Source organism: Myxine glutinosa, chromosome 10 (assembly GCF_964187855.1).
Source record: "Myxine glutinosa chromosome 10, kmMyxGlut1.1, whole genome shotgun sequence".
In the NCBI taxonomy this organism is placed as follows: domain Eukaryota; kingdom Metazoa; phylum Chordata; class Myxini; order Myxiniformes; family Myxinidae; genus Myxine; species Myxine glutinosa.
Window position 1 is genome coordinate 135,909,544 of NC_136270.1, and position 21,737 is coordinate 135,931,280.

Consider the following 21,737-nt stretch of genomic DNA (forward strand, 5'->3'; position numbering starts at 1 on the left):
CGTGCATTACCCAACGTGTCCGAGCAGTTTCACCGGTGGTCGTGTCGTGTCGTCTGTGACGAACGAACGAGCTCAGGGTTCCGTGAACCCGGCCGCCCCGGGGATCGACGCTCGCCTCCGAGTCGTAGGCGTACCCGGTCTTTCCTTGAGCGGCCGAAGTTGCATGCTTCTTTTTTTTGGACGATGCGATATACGCAGAAACGACGACATACAGGCAGGCATTTGCAAATCCATGCACATGTGCACATGCACACATGCACACGTCGATCGGTTCGTCGACGCCGGATGCCGGCGAGGTGCCCGACGAGGCACCCCAGCTCGAGGAAAGGACACGGTCGTTCGTTTCACATTGGCCATGGGCCATGGGGCCTGACATCGTCGCGGACATTGCACACTCTGCACGGTGACGTGACCTGACGTCTGGCATGGACGGTCGTCCGAGCCGGCATCGTCGTCATGTTTCGCCGTTGCCACGTTACGTTGGTTGTTTTACACAGTAAAGGAACCTTTACACAGTAAAGGAATAATCACAAAAATACCAGCGAAAGGCAAATCAAGCACACGACCGCAGCACAGGACAAAATGCATATGGCGTCGCCTTTGTTTTGAATGAGAACCAGCAGCTACGCGTACGTACAGTATACTGTACGTACATTTTAAAATATTTTAAATGTGCTTTCTATTGTATTTTAAATTGTTCTTTTAGCTTCTTTTATTGTTAATTTATGTACTATTTTATTTATTTTAAATATATTTTTAAGGAAAAATTAATTTTTTCACGTCCTCCTATTGTGATGTAGGAGTGACGTAAAGTCGCACATAATGACGTTCGCTGCACTGAAATTTACTCTAGAAGAGGCGTAAAGTCAGATTTGACGTAAGTCGAAATGGCGTAAAACGGGGTATTGCTGTAGTTGTTTTGTAGCTTTGATGTTCCAAATGTGAGGCTTCTTTCTGTTCTTTTTTTGGCTCAGGACAAAAGAAGATGTCATGGGATTCCAGACTTGCATGGTAGATGAGGAGGATGAGGAGGTCTGTGTCATCACCATCTAGCTCAGTGTTGGTGGCAGCAGCAGACTGCACGGCCTTCTGCACAATCAGGAGGTCAGCATCCCCTGAAGCATGGTGCGTCTCAGTTTTTTTTCTGCAGCTCTTCACTCAGCATGAAAATGAATCGCTGCTTATTCTGTTTGTTTGCAAGGAACTGCTCCTTCATTGAAAGAGGCATGTCAGCTGCAAATGTCACAGTTGCGCCAGCATTTCCTTTCGAACGTCTCTGGTGTGTCATGTCCTTTGTGTTGGTGCTCTCATAACCATCAAACACGACAATGGCATTTCCATACCTCTTCGTCACATATTCCGTGTACTGGTGACAGATGTCTTTGTATGTTGCTCCGCGAGACCATGGGATGCGTTGAAGAAGTGCCCCTCCATCCAAGACATACTGGGTGTCATCATCTGGGATAATTGCAGGAACATCAGATCCGAGGAAATCCCTGATGGCACCAGCAAGGGCTTGTGTGCTTCTCTGAGAAAAAGAGAGGAATCAAAGAGTGCTGGTGGATAGCTGCATAGTTCATGCTTGAAGGCTGACTCTAGTTCATCAGCTTTTTGCGCAACTGTAATTAGTCTCTGGAAGAGAAGCTGTGGGTCAACCTGGACTTGATCACTATCAATCTTGACAGACGACTTCATGCCGAATGTGACTGCTTGGTATTTCTTCTTTAAGGTGTACTCAGCTGTTGTTCTTTCATCCATTGACCTTAATATCGATTCCCCAACCGACTGAGCTGAATCGACGTTAACAGTTGGGTGGGCATTGACTCCAGTGGCAATGCTCCGCAGACTTGAGTCATTGCTGAATGGATTTCGCTCTTGTAGATACTTGAGAACTGATAGAGTGTCTTCCTGTATTCCTGTAAAACCTCCCTGGCTGTTGTCCTGAAGGTAACCACGATTGGCTTTCCATTAATCTCTGTCTGGATTATCCTCTCACCAAAGTGTTCATGCAGCCTCGTCTTCATGTGGGTGTAGCCATATGCCTCATGTTTTGTGTCTGACAGTTTCGCTTGCATAAGGGTAATGAGATCATTGACAGTGATCTGCTCGTCGTCATTTTCTTCAAGATATTTTGCAACATCCAAGAATGTTTCAGTCTTCTCATCAGCTTTAGGCCTTCCAAGCTTTGCTCTCTTGGAGATTTCCGTGTTCATCTGCTGAGCCATGGGTATCTGCTTCTTTGTGCGGAAATTGACGCTGCAAGTCTGATGGTACACTGCATCTGCAGCGTGCAGGTCATGAACATGCAGAATTCGCGCCTTGACAGTACCTGACCAATCATCTGCTCGTTCGTGACATGTTGCCAGGAGCGTTTCTTTGAATTCAATGGTCTTGACTTGAAGAACTTCCTGCTTCTTCCTCTTTCTTCCAAACGTTGCTGGTCTACCACAAAAAAGGCAATCAGTCTGGAAAGAGAACCTCTCCTCAGATGACCTAAGTACTTGTCTGTCATTGCTTGTGCTTGGCTTTGACTCTTCTTGCTTGGTGTCATTGGCTATCTGCTGTGGGTGACAGTATGTGCGGCGACAGTCTTTGTGTACCTTTTCTCCAGGCACAGTGTCAATGCTGTCTTTTCTTGCGTTGCTGACCTGGTTGATGGCAGAACTTCCCTTTTCTCCAAGAGTTGATGCCGTTGACCCTCTCTCGTCTATAGATTTCTTGCAGATGGCACACACTTCAGATACCTCCATGGCTGAAAACAGAAACCACTATCTACACTTCGTAAACATCAAACACTTAGTATTATCACAACTGAAAGATGCCCATTGCAAAAAAATATAACATGGAAAAATATTGCTCTTACTGCTACTGCACGCTTTCTTACTAGGAACTTTACACTACTTATTTTACAGCTTTTTGTTTTACTTAAAACGAAATCTTTTCAGAAGATACACAAGAATATCCTTTTTGACTCCAATAAAGAATGAGCATGACCTCTAATCATCAAAATAAGATCAGAAGCAGATTCCCCACTGCTAAAAAAAAAAAAACTACATAGATGCATTATGCATTATTCTTATCTTGTTATCCCAAAATTACCTTGATGGTGACCTCGTAGAGTTTCTGTGACCTTATATCACCAAAATAAGATCAGAATTTGATTCCTCGACCCCAAAAACCTATAAAAAGTGGTATTACTCATGATTGTTTTGCTTTTGATTTTTTAAATAACAATTGTCACTAAGATGGATAGCGGCCATATTGGATTTTGCCGATTTGAGAACTTCCCCTCAGAGGATCTCTTAAGACTTTTTTGGGGTCAAAGAGGATATATTCAGGGACACAAAACAAGTGAGTGGGTTTTTGTTGCAATTAGTGTTTTTTTTTTTGTTTTTTTTTTTCTTTTGGAAACTGAATCGAGGCTCGTGAAAGAGCTAACATTTATTTCACAAACAAATCAACCAGACAAACAAAATATACAAAAAGAGGGAGCGGAAGACAAGATGGGGAGAGAAGGGGAAGCACACAACCACAACATTTGAGAGCAGGGAGAAGTGTGGGAGGGAGAGGGCTTGGGGGCAGGAGGCGTGGGAAGTGGGAGGGGGGTGTGAGAAGTATAAAACACAAGGACACCAAGGACTTCCAGGAAAGAAGTTGGTATTTCAAAAAAGTGGATTTGGGGAGAAATTAGCGGGGGTAGAAAGGATCAAGGTTTTGGATGGGGGAGGATAAGAGATGGTGGTGAACAGCTGTTTTAAAGACTTGGAGGGTGGAGTGGGATTGAAGAGTGAGGGAGTTTGTTCCAGAGGCGGGAGAAAAGAGGACTGAAGGAGTGAAGGTGAGCAGAAAGTCTTGATTTTGGCAGTTTAACCATAAGAGGGTTGCAGGCAGATCTTGTGCGACCTGTAGGAATATTTGGGGGACAGAGCCCAGAGAGGGCTGGGGGGGCAAGGCCAGAGAGGAATCGGTAGAAGACGGAAAGACCACCAACCTGCCTGCGGTGAGTGAGTGAAAGGCCCTTGGAGTTAGCTTCATCGCGGGAGATTCCAATGATTCTGAACGCTTTGGTTTCAACAGCGTGAAGACGGGCGAGGTGTGAGGCAGGAGCACCAGACCAGAGGGGAGAGCAGTATTCCATAGAGCTGCGGATGAAAGCCTTGTATGTGGTGAGGAGCTCAGGTGTGCCAAGGAAGGACTTCGCACGACGGAGGATGCCCAGTCGGCGACTGGCTTTGGAGGCCAGATTTGAAATGTGGTTTTCCCAGGAAAGATCATGGCAAATAGTGAGACCCAAAAGCTTGAGTGACAGAACTTCTTGGAGAGGATTATTCAGAAATTGGATGGGAGGGTTTTCCAGTCGGTCTTTTCGGAGAGACATCGTAAGAGTGTGAGATTTATCAGGATTGAAAGACATGTTCCATTTGTTTGCCCAGTCTGTGATTTTGTCCAGGTCTGCAGAGAGTGAGGAGGCTGCAGACTGCCGATCTGAGGGATGAGGAATGGAGCGACAGAGAGTAGAGTCGTCAGCAAAGAGATAGAGAGGATTTTCAAGAGAGTCAGAGAGATCATTGATGAAGACCAGAAAAAGCACAGGGCCCAGAACACTACCTTGGGGAACTCCAGCCTGAACAGGTAGAGGAGATGAGAGAAACCCATTCAGGGCCACACGTTGACTACGACCAGAGAGAAAGTCCGCCAGCCATGCGTGGAGATTTCCATGGATACCAAAGGAGGAGAGTTTGGTGAGCAGAGCAGGGTGCCAGACCGTATCGAAGGCACGTGAAATGTCAAGGGAGACGGCTCTAATTTCCTGTTTGGCGTTGAGGACCTCCATCCATTGCTGAGAAAGCAGAAGCAGCATGTCCAGAGTAGAGTGACCAGGTCTGAAACCAAATTGATGATCAGAGATCAAGCCATTGGAGAAGAGGAAAGATTTCATATCTGAAGCAATGATTGATTCCATGACTTTGCTGATAATTGGGAGAAGGCTGATTGGTCTGTAGTTGCTGGGATCTGTTTTTGCACCTTTTTTGTGCAAAGCGGTGATGTTGGCTGATTTCCAAGCAGATGGCAGATGACCTTGAGCAAAAGAGAGGGTGAAGAGAACAGAAAGAGGGAGTGAAAGAGCGGAAGCACATGATTTTAGGACCCGTGGGCTGATGCCGTCAGGACCAGTTGCAGAATCAGAGTCGAGGGTTGACAGAAACTTTTCCACCTTGTCAGGAGGAAAGGACACAGAGTCCAGGAGCAGCTGGGTACGACTGGGTACGGTGGGTACAGAGAGGGATGGGTTTGGGACACAAGATTTAGAGGCAAACACAGAGTTGAGGCATTCAGCTTTTTCACGTGCGGAGTCAGCCGTTAAGCCGTTTGAGGTGAGGGAGGGGATGGAGGGGGAACAAACACCAGAAACAGATTTGACCAGACGCCACCAGGATTTGGAAGAGGGAGACAGATAAGAGAGTTCGGTCTTGAGAACGGTGAGATATTGTTTCCTGGCTCTCCTGAGGGTGGACACACACTTGTTTCGGGCTTTGTGAAAGGAAATGAGATTTCCTTCCATTGGATTTGCTTTCCAGGAGACGAAAGCAAGTTGTTTCAGGGCAACAGCCTCACCACAAGATTCCGTGTACCATGGACGGGAGGAAGGGTATGACAACTGAAGACGAGATGGGATAAATCTGTGCATGAGAGAGAGCAATTTACTTTGAAAGAATTCCCAGGATGAGTTGATGTCAGAGGCGGTAGAGATGGGAGACCAGTCCAGATGATTGATGGCTGCTTGAAGACCGTGCCAGTTGGCCTGAGTGAAATGCCAGACTCGTCGACGCTGAGGAGGCTCTCTGAGAATGGTCAGAGAGATGTCCACTTTGACAAGCACATGATCAGATGAGCCGATTGGAGCAGAAGAAGAGCAGCAGACATTTTCAGGGAAGTTTGTCATAACCAAATCCAGAAGAGAAGATGCTCCGTTGACTGAGATCCGGGTCGGGAAATTGACAGATTGTGTCAGTCCCAGTGAGTCGCAGAAGTCCTTTGCTGAAGAGCCATGGCTGGTGAGAGAGGTACCCACACCCAGCCAACTGGCATGGTGACAATTTAAATCACCACATATGAGGAAGAGAGAGTTGGGATGGGTAGATAGAAGTTGGTCCATATTATCAGACAGCGAGATGTGGATGGAGTCATCGCTGTTTGGTGGACGGTACTACACACATATGAACAAAAGGTGTGAGCGAAGGGGAAGCCGTAGCCAAAGGTATTCCTGGGGGTGAGGTGGAGAGAGGGCAGTGGAGGGCGAGTGAGGAAGAGAGTTTTTTTATAAAGATAGCAACCCCACCTCCAGGACGAGGCTCAGGTCTATCATACCGGAGGTGAGTGGGTTTTTGTTGCAACAAAAACCCACTCTCCCAGTAACCTGGGAGAGATACCAAGGCATCAGAGACATCACGAAGGAGGAAAGTTTCTGTTAAGCAGATCACATCTGGTTTGTCAGAAGCAACCTGTATGGAGAGATCAGTCAAGTTTGAGCGAAGGCCCCGGATGTTTGAGGTCCATACCGTTAATGAAGAGGAAGGGGGAGCATCGGGTCCAGAACAGGGGGGGAGAGGTAGGGTAAGATGTGGAAGAGGAGGAAGAGGAAGGGAGAGCTGTTGAAGGTGTGTCAGAGATTTCAGAGATTTCAGAATAGCTTGGAGAAAGGGAAGAATGGGGTGGACAAAAGGTTTGATTGAGATTGGGTGAGGCACAGTGAGGTGTTATTTGAGGAGGGGGAAGAGCGAGGCAGAAGGTTGGGGGAGATGAAGGTGAAAGTTGGAAGGGGGAAGAAGCAGGGAGGATGCTTTGAGGAGGAGGGGTGAGAGGGGAGTCTAGGAGGGGAGGAGCGAGGGAGAGTCTCGGAGGGGAGGGGTGTGGGGGGAGTTTAGGAGGGAGGGGAGGGAAGGGGCAAGGGGGGAGATTTGAAAGGGATGGGTGATTGGGAGGATTTGGAGGGGAGGGGTGAGATTGGATTTTGAAAAGTGTACGATTCATGGGAAACGAACATTTTTTGCAAAGTGAGTTTGAGACCTTCGAGTCAAAAATACGTTTGAGGACACTGAAGGAGGGGTGGAGTTCTGGATAGTTTAGGGAATGTAGAAAGGAGGAACTGTAAGAGATGGTATTATATATAATTTTTGGAATGAATAGATTTGGTGAGCAAGACGAAAGCATCCTTTTGTAGGAAAAGAAGAAAAGGGTGTTATAATATATGAGAAAAAATAGTTGTTCAGGGGAGAGATTATACATTTCTAACCACGTGATCGCGAACGAAGAACGAACGAACAAAAAAGAACAACAAATAAACGAATAAGACCTGGGAAGGAAATATTTTTTTGGGGGTTTTTTTTTTTTTGAGTAGAGATATTAAACAAGGAGGTATGGGGTGAATGACTGGGACGAAACAGAGAACGAAAATAAATGCAGCGCATTCGACGAATCGCTGAGAGAAAAACAAAACCACAAGGTCAGAGACGGTACGGTAGCCAAGCCTACGAGTACAACTACTAGGCCTCAGAATACTCGATACGCATTAACCGACGATTGTGTATACATGTACGAAAAATTAGCACCGAAAATTTTCCAAAAGATACGCTATAGGTACATACACCGAAAGATAGATACAGTCTCGACAAAAACACAATTGAGAAGGATCACTTAGCTTCGAAAGCGTGAGCGCATGGAACAGCTTCGAAAAGACGTGACCTCGCCGTGTCTTAAATACAAAATGCCTGTACTATTGGTGAAGATCCAGATCTGACAATTTTTAAGTGATTCTTCCCCATTACGATATATGCCAAAAAATATTTATAGCACGATATCTCAAAAAGTTGTGGACGGATTCAGACGAAACTTGGTGGAGATATTGGGTGTGTAAACAAGGACGAATTGATTTGATTTTGATAAAGATCTGAATATGGATAAGGATATGAGAATTATTTAATTTTTAAGTGATTCTTCACCATTGAGAGATCGGGCGAAAAGCCATATATAACATGAGAATTAAAAAATATTATGGACGAGTTATGTCTAAACTTGGTGGACAAGTTGGTTAGGTGACGAGAACAAGCCGATTAGATTTTTGATAAAAGTCTGAATCCAGATCCGGCCTATCAGTGGGATATAAAACAAACTCTTCAGCCTGGCGGACGTGCACTCTACCGAGTGCCGTTCTAGGTACTCGAGTAGTCAGGACAGTGTGATGAGACGGTAACCAAAGAAACTAGAGATATCACACACTGGAGCAAATATTGTGCCTCTCATAACACAAGTTTTCATGGTTCTGTTTGGATATTGTTGGAATATGTTTAAACCGCAGCCGTGATGCTGACGCCCCCCCCCCCCCCCCCCCGAATTTCCATGTTTTAAACGTTTCCCAGTGTGTACCCTGGTCAGAATAGGTACACCGTATCCCTGCGTGTCGAAAGAGACGACTAAGAGGGTTGGCGTCAGGAAGGGCGTCCGGCCATAAAAACATTGCTTCAAAAAGAGAACCATGACAATTACAACTACATATGGGCAGGGTGCAGCCCGAAGTGGAGATCAGTTTCTGAGGTTTGGGACATGGAATGTAGGGACAATGACAGGGAGATCAGGAGAAGTAGTGGAAGTATTGGTCAGAAGAAGAGTGGACATATGTTGTGTGCAAGAGACGAGATGGAAGGGAAGTGGTGTGAGAATGGTGAAGGGTAGGCAGGGACAGAAATACAAGTTTGTGTGGCAAGGGTGCCCGGAGGGCGTGAATGGTGTTGGTGTCCTGTTTTCTGAGGAGTTTGTAGACAGTGTGGTGAGTGTGACTAGAGTGAGTGATAGGTTGATGATGGTGAAAATGATGATTGGAAAGCTCTTGGTGAACGTCATCTCGGGATATGCTCCGCAGGTTGGTCGAAGCAATGAAGAGAAGGACAAGTTCTGGTGTGCGATTGAGAAGCTGATGGAAAACGTGAAAGATGAGGAAGTTGTTGTGGTGGGAGGAGACCTGAATGGACATGTGGGAAGGAGTATGGATGGTTCTGAGGGAGTTCATGGGGGTTACGGATATGGTGTGAGAAATGGAGAAGGTGAAAGGATTTTGGAGTTTGCTGATTTGTTGATTTGCAATACTCAGTTCCAGAAAGAGGATAATAAGCTTGTTACATACACGTCAGGTGGGTCGACGACAACCGTTGACTACCTGATGGTGCGTAGGCGAGATAGGGGGCACCTCCGGGACACAAAGGTGATCCCGGGGGAGGAGGCTGTTTCACAGCACCACTTGGTTGTCTGCGACATAAGGGTGAAAGGTGCGAGGAGAGCTCGGCGGGTGAAGTACCAACCAAGAATGAAGGTGTGGAGGTTGAAAGAGGTGACAGTAAGGGAGGCATTAAAAGAGAGGCTGAGTAGGGTAGAGGATGATGTGGTTGAGCTTGAAAGTGGTTGGATGTCAATGAAAGCTAGTCTGTTGGGAGCCGTTGGTGAGATATGTGGATGGACAAAAGGACCACCGAGGCACTCGGAAACATGGTGGTGGGATGATGAAGTTGGAAAGAAGATTGACGAGAAGAGGAAGAAGTTCAAGGAGTGGCAGAAGGCGAAGGGTACGGGAGCAGAAACAGCAGAGCATGAAAGTTATAAGGCAGCCAGGAAGGCTGCAAAGAAAGAGGTAGCAAAGGCGCAGGAGGCATGTAGGAAAATGTTCGGAGAACGCTTGGATTCAGAAGAGGGTCAGAAAGCAGTATTCAGGATTGCAAAGCACATAGCGAAAGAGAGGTGTGATGTGATGGGGGTGAGTTGCTTGAAGGATGAAGTGGGACAAATCGTTGTCGACCCAGATGGAATTAAAGGAAGATGGAAAAGATATATGGAAATGCTGTTGAATACAGAGAATGAATAGGATGGCAACATAGAGAGTAACCCAGTTTTAGGACCGGCAGAGACGATAACTGAGAAGGAAGTTGAGGAAGCGATAAAAGCAATGAAGAGTGGAAAAGCGGGAGGGCCGACGGGAGTTGTGGGAGATATGTTGAAGGCAGCAGGAATTTGGCGTGTGAAGAGAATGACAGAGATCTGTAATCTGGTGGTGAAAGAAGGCCACATTCCAGTGGACTGGGAACTGAGTACCCTCGTCCCTCTATACAAGGGGAAAGGTGACCCTCTGGAGTGTGGCTCGTACCGAGCGATAAAGTTATTGGAGCATGGAATTAAGGTATTGGAAAGGGTGTTGGAGAGGAGGATAAGGAAGAAAGTGAAGATCGACGAAATGCAGTTTGGATTTATGCCAGGAAGAGGAACGACAGATGCGCTTTTCATTGTGAGGCAATTGCAGGAGAAGTACATGGAGAAGAGGAAGAAGTTGTTTTTTGGGTTTGTTGATCTGGAGAAAGCATTCGATAGGGTTCCACGCAAAGTATTGACACGGGCATTGAGGAAGTTAGGAGTGGAGGAATGGTTGATCAGAGTAGTGATGGCAATGTACAAAAGAGCGCGTACAGCTGTAAGGACGAAGGATGGGAACAGTGGTGAGTTTGAGGTGAAGGTGGGAGTGCATCAGGGGTCGGTACTAAGTCCACTACTATTTGTAGCTGTGATGGAGGTGCTGGCTCAGAACGTAAAGGAGGGTTTACCATGGGAGTTGTTGTATGCAGATGATCTGGTGTTGATTGCGGAAAGTATGGATGGACTGAAGGAAAAGATGAACAAGTGGAAGGAATGTATGGAGACAAAAGGTCTGAAGGTGAATATCGGAAAGACGAAGGTGATGGCAAGTGGTAAAGCATGTGGTGAGGTGGAAAGAACTGGGAAGTGGCCGTGTGCTGTGTGCAGGAAGGGTGTCGGAGTGAACTCCATTCAATGTACAATGTGCGCTGAGTGGGTTCATCAAAAATGTAGTGGTCTGAGAGGGTCATTTACCAGTGTGGCAGCTACATTCAAATGTAAGGTGTGCACAGAGGGAGCTGCAGATGGAGGAAATGTTGAGTTGGATCTTGGAGACGGCGTGAACCTGGAAGGTGTGAAAACATTTTGCTACCTCGGAGACATGCTGAATGGAGAAGGTGGATCAGACTCGGCAACGGTTGCTCGAGTGAGATGTGCATGGAAGAAGTTTCGGGAACTGAGTGGCATGTTGATGAGGAGGAGAGTGTCGCTGAAGCTGAAGGGAAAGGTGTATGCTGCATGTGTGAGAAGTGTTATGATTTATGGGAGCGAGACATGGGTAATGAACGTAGAGCAGCAACGAAGGCTGGAAAGGGTGGAAATGCGAATGGTTCGATGGATGTGCGGAGTATCATTGAGAGAGAGGAAGACAAATGATGAAATGCGAAAGATGATGGGAATATTGCCTGTGATTGATGCTGTGAAGAGGAACAGGTTGAGATGGTTTGGTCATGTGTTGAGGAAGGATGAAAGTGACTGGTTGAGAAGAGTGATGGAAATTAATGTAGAAGGAAGTAGAGGATGGGGAAGACCAAGAAAGACTTGGCTAAAGATGGTGGAAGAAGAAATGCGGGCAAGGGGGTTAACAAGGAGAGATGCAGGAAATAGGGCAAAATGGAGAAGATTGTCATGGGGACCGCAAGGCTAACCCCCGCTCTAGCAGGGAAAATGGCCTTAAAATGCATGTTGTTGTTGTATTTAACACCGCAGTGGATCCCGTAAATGAATTTCTGCTTCCTGGCAGAGAATCCATAGAAGTAAGGCAACAATTAACTCGTACATTTTACCACCAATGCCATTGTGACTTGCTCCTCTCTCCTTTCCTTGAGGTACCATTCACCACCACACACCTCAACCCAACTCTCTCCATCTCAGACATGGTGATTTCAATTGTCACCATGTAGATTGGCTGTGTGTTGGTTCCTCTCTCAGCAGCCATGGCACTTCAGCAATGGACTTCTGTGATTCCATGGAAATGACTCAATCTGTGAATTTTCCAACCTGGATTTCTCTCAAAGGCAAATCCTCCCTTTTGGACTTGATGATGACCAACTTTCCCGCAAATGTCCCCTGCTCTTCCTTTTGTCTAATTGGTTCATCTGATCATGCGATTGTAAAAGTCAACATCTCTGGCAATTCTCAGTAAGCAGCGTCAACGCCGGTGAGTCTGGCAGTTCACTCCGGCAGATTGGCAGGGACTGGAAGCAGCCATCTCTCTTGACTGGTCTCCCATATCTACTGCCCTGATGTTAACTCAGCCTGGGAATGCTTCTGCAGAATCCTGCTCTCTCAAGCACAAATCCATCCAGTCTCATCTTCAATTATCCTACGCTTCTTCCCACCCATGGTACAATGAATCCTATAGTGAGGCAATTGCTCTGAAACAACTTACCTTCTCTTCCTGGAAGGCTAAACTGACTGGTCAATCTCAGTGCATTCCAAAAAGTGCGCAACAGGTGTTTGTGCACTCTCAGGAGAGCCAGAAAACATCATCTGGCCAACCTCAAGAATGAACTTTCAAACTTGTCTCCCTTCTCTAAAACCAGGTGGCACTTTAAGTCTGTCTCTGGAGTCTGCTCCCCTTCAATCTCTTCTCTCTCTTCAACCACAGCTGACTCCGCTCGTGAGAAGGCCCAATGACTCTATTCTGTGTTTGCTTCCAAATCTTGTATCCCAAACCCCTCATTCTCAGTACCCATCCTTCCCAGTAGTACCCAACTGCTCCTGGATTCTGCCGTTTTCACCTGAAAAGGTGGAGAAGTTTCTTTCAACCCTCGACTTGGTGGACGTGCTCGACTTTCACCTTGGACCGGATAGCATCAGCTCGCATGTCCTAAAATCTCGCTGTACTGCTCTTTCACATCCTGTTTATGCCATTTTCACCCTGTCATTTGCGCTAGGTCATCTTCCATCTGCTTGGAAATCCATAATCACTGCATTACATAAAAAGTGCAAATACCGACTGCAAAAAACAATCAACACGAAGGGAAATAAGAATAAGATGACAAAAATGAAAAAGATAGAGAAGTCGAAGGAGCAGAAGAAAAATAAGAAGAAGAGGTAAAGAGGTTGAAAAGAAGAAGAACCTAAAAGACGTTCAGAGATGAAGCCAGTGGACAAGTAGTAGGTTGGGATTGGGCCAACATTGGTGTAAATGACAAACGTGAGCAAAACACCAATGCTTACCTTCGCAGCACCAAACACTGCTTCCTGTGCATATCGCACGAGGCAGGTTTTGCAGAACAAGTGCCCATCATTGCACTGCGTGATCTCTTCAAACACAAACTCTCCATAACAGCAGCCACACTCGATAAGCTGCCCGTCCTGCAGGTTCATCCAAAATAGTAAAAAATATTTTTGTTTGTTTGTTTTACTAATTCAGGCAGCCAATGATTTTCCATTTCAAAAGATAAATTCCGTTTCATATCATCAATGGAAAAATAAACATTAATTTGTGTACTTGTATTAAGGGATGGCAGGATGGCCTGGAGGTACACACACTCAGGTAGGCATGCATTCCTCCGGCAATCAGGTGCAGAAGGACATCAGAAGACACCAGCATAATTTACAAGAATAACAGCAAGCAATGGACAAATCAACAAAGTACACGGGATTTTAACCCAGGATCCCAATATTATGAGCCAAGGTGCCAAAGGGGAATGCTCAACAGGGCAATTCAAGCAACAGTGAAAAACTTGGAGGAGAAAGTATCAAGAGCCAAACTGAACATTATTACCATTGTATACTGCTCCTCGTTCATTTGCATTGCGAGTTTGAAGTCCTTCATCTGTGGGCCGGGGGCGAGAGGTGCGGGGAGGATTTGGACAAAGGCGTGCCACATCACAATCATGGAGAAAGTCATTTCTTCAAATAGCTCTCTCCAATTACACCAACAACAAAAAAATTGTTAAATCTTCATTCCACATCACCCCAAATGAAGAACTGTCATGCCGGTTCTTCACAGCCAGGGCGATTCATGAGTGTGTGCATGCCATCTGTCGAATGGACGTTAAGCCGGATGGCCCATCTACGATCACTAGTTGGTGTATGGTAAACATACCATGGTGTCCTTCACCAAAAGTAGGCAAGTAATCACAGGCACCCTGGCTAAATTACAAATTCCTGCCATGACTAACTGCTCGGAAGGCAATCAGCCAAGGCTGTCCCTGCCTGCCTCTCTGTCTGCCTGTCTGTCTGTCTGTGTCTGACACACACACACACACACACACACACACACACACACACACACACACACACACACACACACACACACACACACACACACACACACACACACACACACACACACACACACCCCCTGCTGGCGTGTTCTGAGTTAGGTGTGGCATCATGGCGGCAGTGTACGTGTGTGTGTGTGTGTGTGTGTGTGTGTGTGTGTGTGTGTGTGTGTGTGTGTGTGTGTGTGTGTGTGTGTGTGTGTGTGTGTGTGTGTGTGTGTGTGCGCGCGCGCGCGTGTGTGTTTCGTTGTTATGTTTGTGTTTTATTCGTTTATCGTCTTCTTCTTTCATAGTATTCTCTGGCCTCCCTTTTCTCTTCTCCACCTTTTCCCTTCAGCCAGCCACCCCCCCCCCCCCCCGCCCCCCGCCCCCCCCCCCTCAACGTTCCTTTTTCTTTCCTTCCTTACCCTCGTTATTTGTGTCGATTCATCGTGTTTGTTCTCCCTCGTCCTTTTACCTTCCCCACATTCCTTTTCGAGACGAGAGAGGCAGCATTAATCGTTTCATAGAAAGAAAGGTGTGTCGGGTGACTTTTTGAGGCCCACCGTGCACCTCCTTTTTGTTGAAAACGATTGTTTTCTTTATATTATACAGCATTTATTTTAGCTTTATTGCCATGAGGCTTGGATGGTTCATTTGGTAGTTTTATTTTTCTTTAATTCAAATTTTCTTCCATCCTCCCTCCTGCCGAGGATCGGTGAGTGCGGATGTGGTATGTGTGTGTTCGTTCACCAAGGAAATAGTGGCGGCACATGCAAATCGCTATGCTGCTTTCGAGAATCTGCCTCGCAAGCATGAAACATTGTGCACTCCTCCGGAAGGTTTTGCCGTGGAGAGTGTGGTGTTATGTATTGGAAATTTGATCTGGATGGAAAATGTCCGTGCGGCCTCACGAATGAGTAAACGAGTCATTGCGTTCGTGGCAAATGTCAATTTTGTTGCTCGTGTAGTTGAGCAAGGTTTGGTCTTAGACTCGGGGCTGTTTTTAATGGCGTACCCCCTAGCCTAGACACTCCTGCTCGGAAGGTAACAATCTCTAACGTCCCACCCTTCCTGAAGGGTGACTTGATTACCGCTGCATTGGCAAAGTATGGAAGAATCGTTTCACAAATGTTGACAATTCATTTGGGAATCAAGCAGGACGATGCAAAGCATGTGATGTCCTTTAGGAGAAGTGTTTACATGGTATTGAAGAACGACAATAAGGAGTTGAATTTAATGTTAAAATTCACTCAAGATGGGCACGACTACCAAGTATATGCTACCACAGATTCACGAAAGTGCTTTTTGTTTGGTGGGTTTGGGCATATGAAGCGGTTTTGTCCCAAAAATAAGGAACAGGCCGAAAATCGCACTGCAGTTCCTCCTCCTGTGGAGGGAAATGTAAGAGATGAAATTCCAAGTGTTTCCTCCAAGGTGCCTCAACCGACCCCTGTAAACGTAAACAATGTTGTATCAGAGGAGCAGGATGAAAGTGGGAACAATGGGTTCACTCTGGTTAAAAAACGAAAGTCAAAAATAAGAGATGCATCTCCAATCTCTTATTTAAAAAAAAAGCCTGTTACACTGAGCAGGATGGAAGTATTCCCAGTGGAGGGAATCAATTTGCTGCTAAACAGGCTCTGCAAGATGAGGAGGGTTCCAGTGGTGCTATGGACCAACAGAAACAAGATGATGTAAGTGAGCATATAAACTCAATTGAGAGTTGACAAACGTTTCTCGGGAATGACTTGCGGTCGGCTGTAGAAGATCGTGAGGAATAGTGTGAAGTTGTTGAAAGTGGTGGGGGGAAGGTAGACAACGTAATTTGGATAGGCCCCTGGTAGATGATCCTCTGGTGCCTGAATCATTGTCAGGCAGCGGAGAGGGTTCTGTGGTTCCTCTACCTCTCGGTGTGGGTGAACCACTGTTGCCAGAATTCTATGTCAGGTGGTGAAAATGTAAATTCAGTTCTTCAAACCCCCGGTGGGTCCGCAACAAATTCTATAAAGCAAAGTGGGGAGAGTAACGAGGGGGTTATAGTTTCAGAGGTAGAGGTATTTGATGACACCATGGAGTGTAAGGGTGATTCAGCCTCAGACTCGGAAATTGATGATGTAGAAAAAGTGCCGTTTCAGACCGATGAGCTGAAAGTCACCCCCTCGGATGATGAGATAAAGGTCTTTCTAAAAGGCTCCTATCGTAAACGGAACGTTGATTTGAGGGATTTTTTTTTTCAGACCTTCCGGGACTTATAAATCGACTCAAGGAAATTACTCGGAGTCTGAATGACTCCGTTTTTACAGATACAAATATATTCCGGTTAAAGAAATGGGTTAAAAAAGCCCAGAATTATTTAAAGAAAACCCAGAAGGATTTGAAGTCCTAACTCCTCCATCCTCATGGCTGAGGTGCGTTTTGGGAGTATAAATATTCATGGAGGTGTAGCCTTAGGGTGTAAACTCCAGGTTAAATCCTTGGTAAAGAGATTGAAGCTGGGAATTGTCCCGTTTCAGGAAACTCACAGGACCCTGAATTCTCATGCCGATTGGAGGCAGCTACCGAAAGGACAACTTTTCTTTCGCGATAAAGATTGCATTACTGCAGGAATTTTTCTTTTTGCATCCTGCTCTGCAAACCACCTCTGTCGTGTTCACTGAAGTTGTGCAGGGATACCTCACCACTTCGTCCTTTGTGTTGGATAGCTATAGCTTTTTTTCTTGTGAATATGTATGCTCCAAGTAAAAGCAAGGAGAGGAATGACTTGTTGTTAGAATTGACTGGGATTTTAAGGAATATTGGGTCCCATGATTTTATTGTGATTGGGGGGGATTTTAATTGCACATTAACCCCTGCGTTGGATTGCAATAGTGCGGAACCTCACCCTGAGTCAGCTAAGCCTTTAGCAGAGGCAGTTCGGTGGTTTTTATTGGATGATGCATGGAGGGTTCAGCACCCTAAAGAGTGCGGGTTTTCATGGTGTAAATGTGTAAGGAATATTGTCATGTTAGCGAGGTTAGATAGGTTTTATGTTAATAAGCAAATGATGAAGGATGTTTTGAGAACATATCTTATTCCATCGGGTTTCTCAGACCACAGTTTAATTGTCCTAGTTTTTAAACTAACATCTCGTTTGGAGGGGTATTGGGGGGAGGTCTTCTTATAGGAAATTAAATATAGATATGCTCAGTAATACTTACTTCCAAGAAGCCTTTCCGGTGGTGTGGCAGGACCTCGTTTGCAGAAGAGAGAGTTTTGTTAATTTGCGAACTTGGTGGGACAATGCGAAGGCGCAAATTGTTGTGCTTTGCCAACAGTTTCAAACGTTTACCTCAAAGCAAGGAAGAGTAGAGAAACAAGTTTTGGAAAGAGACTACAAAATTGCAAGGAAATTTAGCAAAACAACCGAATGTGCAGAAGCACAAGCTATTGGTGGAGAAGCAATCGCTTCTGAAAGCGATTGTAAATTATAAGGCCGTGGGTGCCATGATTAGACTTAGGATGGATTGCTTATATAAAATAGACGCACCTACTAAGTATTTTTTTAATCTGGAAAAAGAATCTGTGCCACAAAAGCAAATGGGATGCCTCAGGAGGCCGGGGGGAAAACATTTGTTTGTCACAATGCCAGATAAAGAAGGTCGTTTCTGATCACTTTACAAAGTTATTTTCTAATGTGGAAGTGCAGGAGAGTGCAATGGAGCATTTTACAATGGAGCTGCCTCAACTAAGAGAAGATCATAAAGTGAATCTTGGAACTCCATCGACGTGACATGAGCTGGAACAGTCACTGATGCCGATGACTACAGGAACAGCCCCAAGTCTGGATGGCCTTCCAGGCCATAAAAAAAAGTTCTGTAGGACTTTCTGGACACTTGTAGGCCCTTGCTTGCTAGAGGTCTTTTAAGAAAGCATTGAAGGTGGTGAACTTCCTCAGCTGCCGTAGAGCGGTTTTCTTCATAAGAAAGGAGACCCACAGCTCATCACAAGTTGGCAGCCTGTTTTGCTTGTATCAGTTGACTATAAGATTTTTGTGAAAGCATTGGCACGACGTTTATTGCCATTGGAGTCATTGGCACAAAATAAGCATTGGCCCTTATTTGGAAGATTTGATACATTGTGATTTTTATTTTTTTGTATACAATATCGAGGCTCTTTTAAAGGCAAACATTGATCACGGAAAGACAAACTGACACATAAAACATAAAACATATGATAAAGAGAGCGGGAGACAAGATGGAGAGCAGGGACATCGGGAGATCTGTGGGAGGGAGAGGGCTTGGGGAGAGGAGGCATGGGAAGGGGAGGGGGGAGGCGGGAGAGGTTAAAAAAAACACATGGACACTGCTAGGACTTCCAGGAAAGAAGTCGGTATTTCAAAAAAGCGGCTCTGGGGTGAATTAACTGGGATAGAAAATATCAATGTTTTGGATGGGGGAAGATAAGAGATGGTGGTGAACAGCTGTTTCAAAGACCTGGAGGGAGGAGTGGGATTGAAGAGAGTGGGGGAGTTTGTTCCAGAGGCAGGAGAAAAGAGGAATGAAAGAGTGAAGGTGAGCAGAGAGTCTTGATTTTGGCAGTTTAACCATAAGAGGGTTGCTGGCAGATATTGTGTGAGCTGTGCAAGCTCGGTTTGAGGGAGGGAAGCACCCTCAGCCTACTCCTGTTCATCATGGTGACAGAGCTGGTAAGCAGGAAGGTAAACATGAAGGTTATTTTGGGAAGGATATTGAATGCGGAAGATCGGGTTGTTGTGGTGGAAAGTAAGTGGCTGAATAATCCTCTCCAAGAACTGTCACTCAAGCTTTTGGGTCTCACTATCTCCCATGATCTTTCCTGGAAAAACCACATTTCAAATCTGGCATCCAAAGCCAGTCGCCGACTGGGCATCCTCCGTCGTGCGAAGTCCTTCCTTGGCACACCTGAGCTCCTCACCACATACAAGGCTCTCATCCACAGCTCAATGGAATACTGCTCTCCCCTCTGGGCTGGTGCTCCTGCCTCACACCTAGCTCATCTTCACGCTGTTGAAACCAAAGCGTTCAGAATCATTGGAATCTCCCGTCATGAAGCTAACTCCGAGGGCCTTTCACATATTCACCGCAGGCAGGTTGGTGGTCTTTCTGTCTTCTACCGACTCCTCTCCGGCCTTGCTCCTCCAGCTCTCTCTGGGCTCTGTCCCCCAAATATTCCTACAGGTCGCACAAGATCTGCCTGCAACCCTCTTATGGTTAAACTGCCAAAATCAAGACTCTCTGCTCACCTTCACTCCTTCATTCCTCTTTTCTCCCGCCTCTGGAACAAACTCCCTCACTTTCTTCAATCCCACTCCCCACTCCAGGTCTTTAAAACAGCTGTTCACCACTATCTCTTATCTTCCCCCATCCAAAACCTTGATCTTTTCTACCCCCGCTAATTTCACCCCAAATCCACTTTTTTGAAATACCAACTTCTTTCCTGGAATTCCTTGGTGTCCTTGTGTTTATACTTCAAAACCCTTCCCACACCGCCTCTCCCCAAGCCCTCTCCCTCCCACACATTCCCAATGTCCCTGCTCTCAAATGTTGTGTTTATGTGCTTTCCCCTTCTCTCCCCATCTTGTCTACCGCTCCACTTTTTATATACTTTTTGTTTGTGTGATAAATGTTAGATCTTTCACGAGCCTTGATTATGTATACAAAAAAAAAAAAAAAAAAGATGTGGGGAAAGATTTGAATAAATACAAACTAATGTTACGGATTCGTCACTTCCGTTGTTGTGGTTTTCATCCACTGTAAACATTTTTGATTCCATGTACTATTATTGTTGTCGTTTGAGGGAAATAGAGATTACTATTTGCAAAAGGGAAAAAGTTAATGTTTTAAATGAAACCGGAACCGGACGACGACGAAGAGGAAGAGGAGGAAGAGAAGGTGGAGCAAGTGAGTCGGACAAGAAGCCGAGCTGCTTCAAGGTCCTGAGCGAACGTTGACGAACGCGGGTCACGTGTGAACTTTGGGGTTTGTTGGGAAAGGGATTCCTGCGATAGAGTTGTTATCGCTGTGACAGATAAACCTGCGTGACAAGTTTTGCGGTTGATTCCGGAGACAATCATCGGAGTGCCGTTACGCCACGAGAACAGGCCGTCGGCCATTTTGACTCGCGCGCTTTGCGCATCGCTCAAGGTTTTTCACTTCGCTTCAACCATTCTCACCACATCCAGACGTTAATTTGGTGTGTGTGTGTGTGTGTGTAACGTGGCTTTGGAGTGGGAAATCTGCGGTTCGCCGATTGAGAGCCGTCAAACGTCCATACCTGAAGGTGTGATTTCCCCGTCGCTTCTCGAGGACACCTTCGCCCATCTTTGGCAGTGCAACTGCCAACCCAACGGGATTCTGGTCTCGAATGGACATCGTTCTGACGATCACTTGAGCGGATCGACTTTGGCTTGATGCCGGAATAGAGACATTGGGGAATGTTCTTCTTTTCGCTCACTTGGAGCACAGTGAGTTATATTGTACGAACCTGATGGTACCATCGTAGGAAATATATATTGGTTGTACAATTGATTACTATTGTTGTTGTACTTTTATTCTTGTGTGATCTTAATACAATACTTGTTTGTTGGTAACAATTGGTGTGGTTTCCCCATTGATCTTTGACATACAGAATAACACATCTTTCTGCCGTGACTCCTCTCGGGGCTCGGAGGTACACCGTGACCGGGGTTTGGGGAGGAGCACGTAACAGAAATCGGAGGCTCGTCTTTGCTGACAAAATTCCCAAATCTCGTCCGGGATTAAATTCCCTAACATTCGTCCGGGATCGAATTCCCTAACATTCCCAAAATTCCCAAATTTGGAATTTTTCTAACATTCTCAATTTTTTCAAAAAAAATTGGACATTTTTTGTGTGAAGGTTAACAGGTGTTAACTACTGATAGTCATCATGGTGTTTGACGCAGAAAAGTTTGCGGCGTCCCCGAATGAGGCACAGTTCCAAGCGTTAAAAAGATCGGAACTCTTGATATTGGCCAAATATTTTAACTTGGAGGTCCGAGTTAATATGAAGAAAGCAGAGATGCAGACATCGGTGGTAGAATCTCTGGTGGGACAAGGAACATGGAAAGAGGTAGCCTTGGATTGGTTACCCGAGGAAAAATAAAATGTGGAGCTCCGGAAAATGGAGATGCAACTGCAGAGCCAGGAAAGGTTAAAAGCAGAGGAAAGGAGAGCTGAAAAAGAACTCGAGGAGAGAAGAGCAGAGGAACGGAGAGCTGAAAAGGAACTCGAGGAAAGAAGAGCAGAAGAAAGGAGACCTGAAGAAGAAAGAAGAGCAGAGGAAAGGAGAGCCGAAAGGGAGTTAAAGGAACGTGACATTGAGTATCAGAAGGAACTTAAACTCAAGGAGCTGGAATTAATGGGAGAACGGAGAGAAGTAGTATCCATGCCGGCTAGTTCGACAACTAGTCAGAACACTTGGGATGTTGGTAGGCATGTGAGGTTGGTTCCACACTTCAATGAAAAGGAGGTAGACAAGTTTTTTTTACATTTTGAGAAGGTGGCTCAAATGCTAAAATGGCCTGTGGGG

General features: G+C 45.7%; 1 protein-coding gene across 8 annotated transcripts in view; it reads right to left on the reverse strand.

The window, feature by feature from the left end:
* Positions 1-21,737, reverse strand: part of RNF216 (ring finger protein 216) — a 155,612-nt gene that overhangs the window by 38,377 nt on the left and 95,498 nt on the right. For all 8 annotated transcript variants that reach the window (XR_013624829.1, XM_078786163.1, XM_068098412.2 and 5 more), the window contains 2 exons: positions 13,688-13,738; positions 13,138-13,275 (listed from right to left, as the gene is read on the reverse strand). Coding sequence is in view for 7 of the 8 variants with exons in the window: in XM_078786163.1 (XP_078642289.1) it covers positions 13,138-13,275; positions 13,688-13,738 (189 nt within the window). In the remaining variant the exon portion in view is untranslated. The remainder of the gene's footprint in view (positions 1-13,137; positions 13,276-13,687; positions 13,739-21,737) is intronic.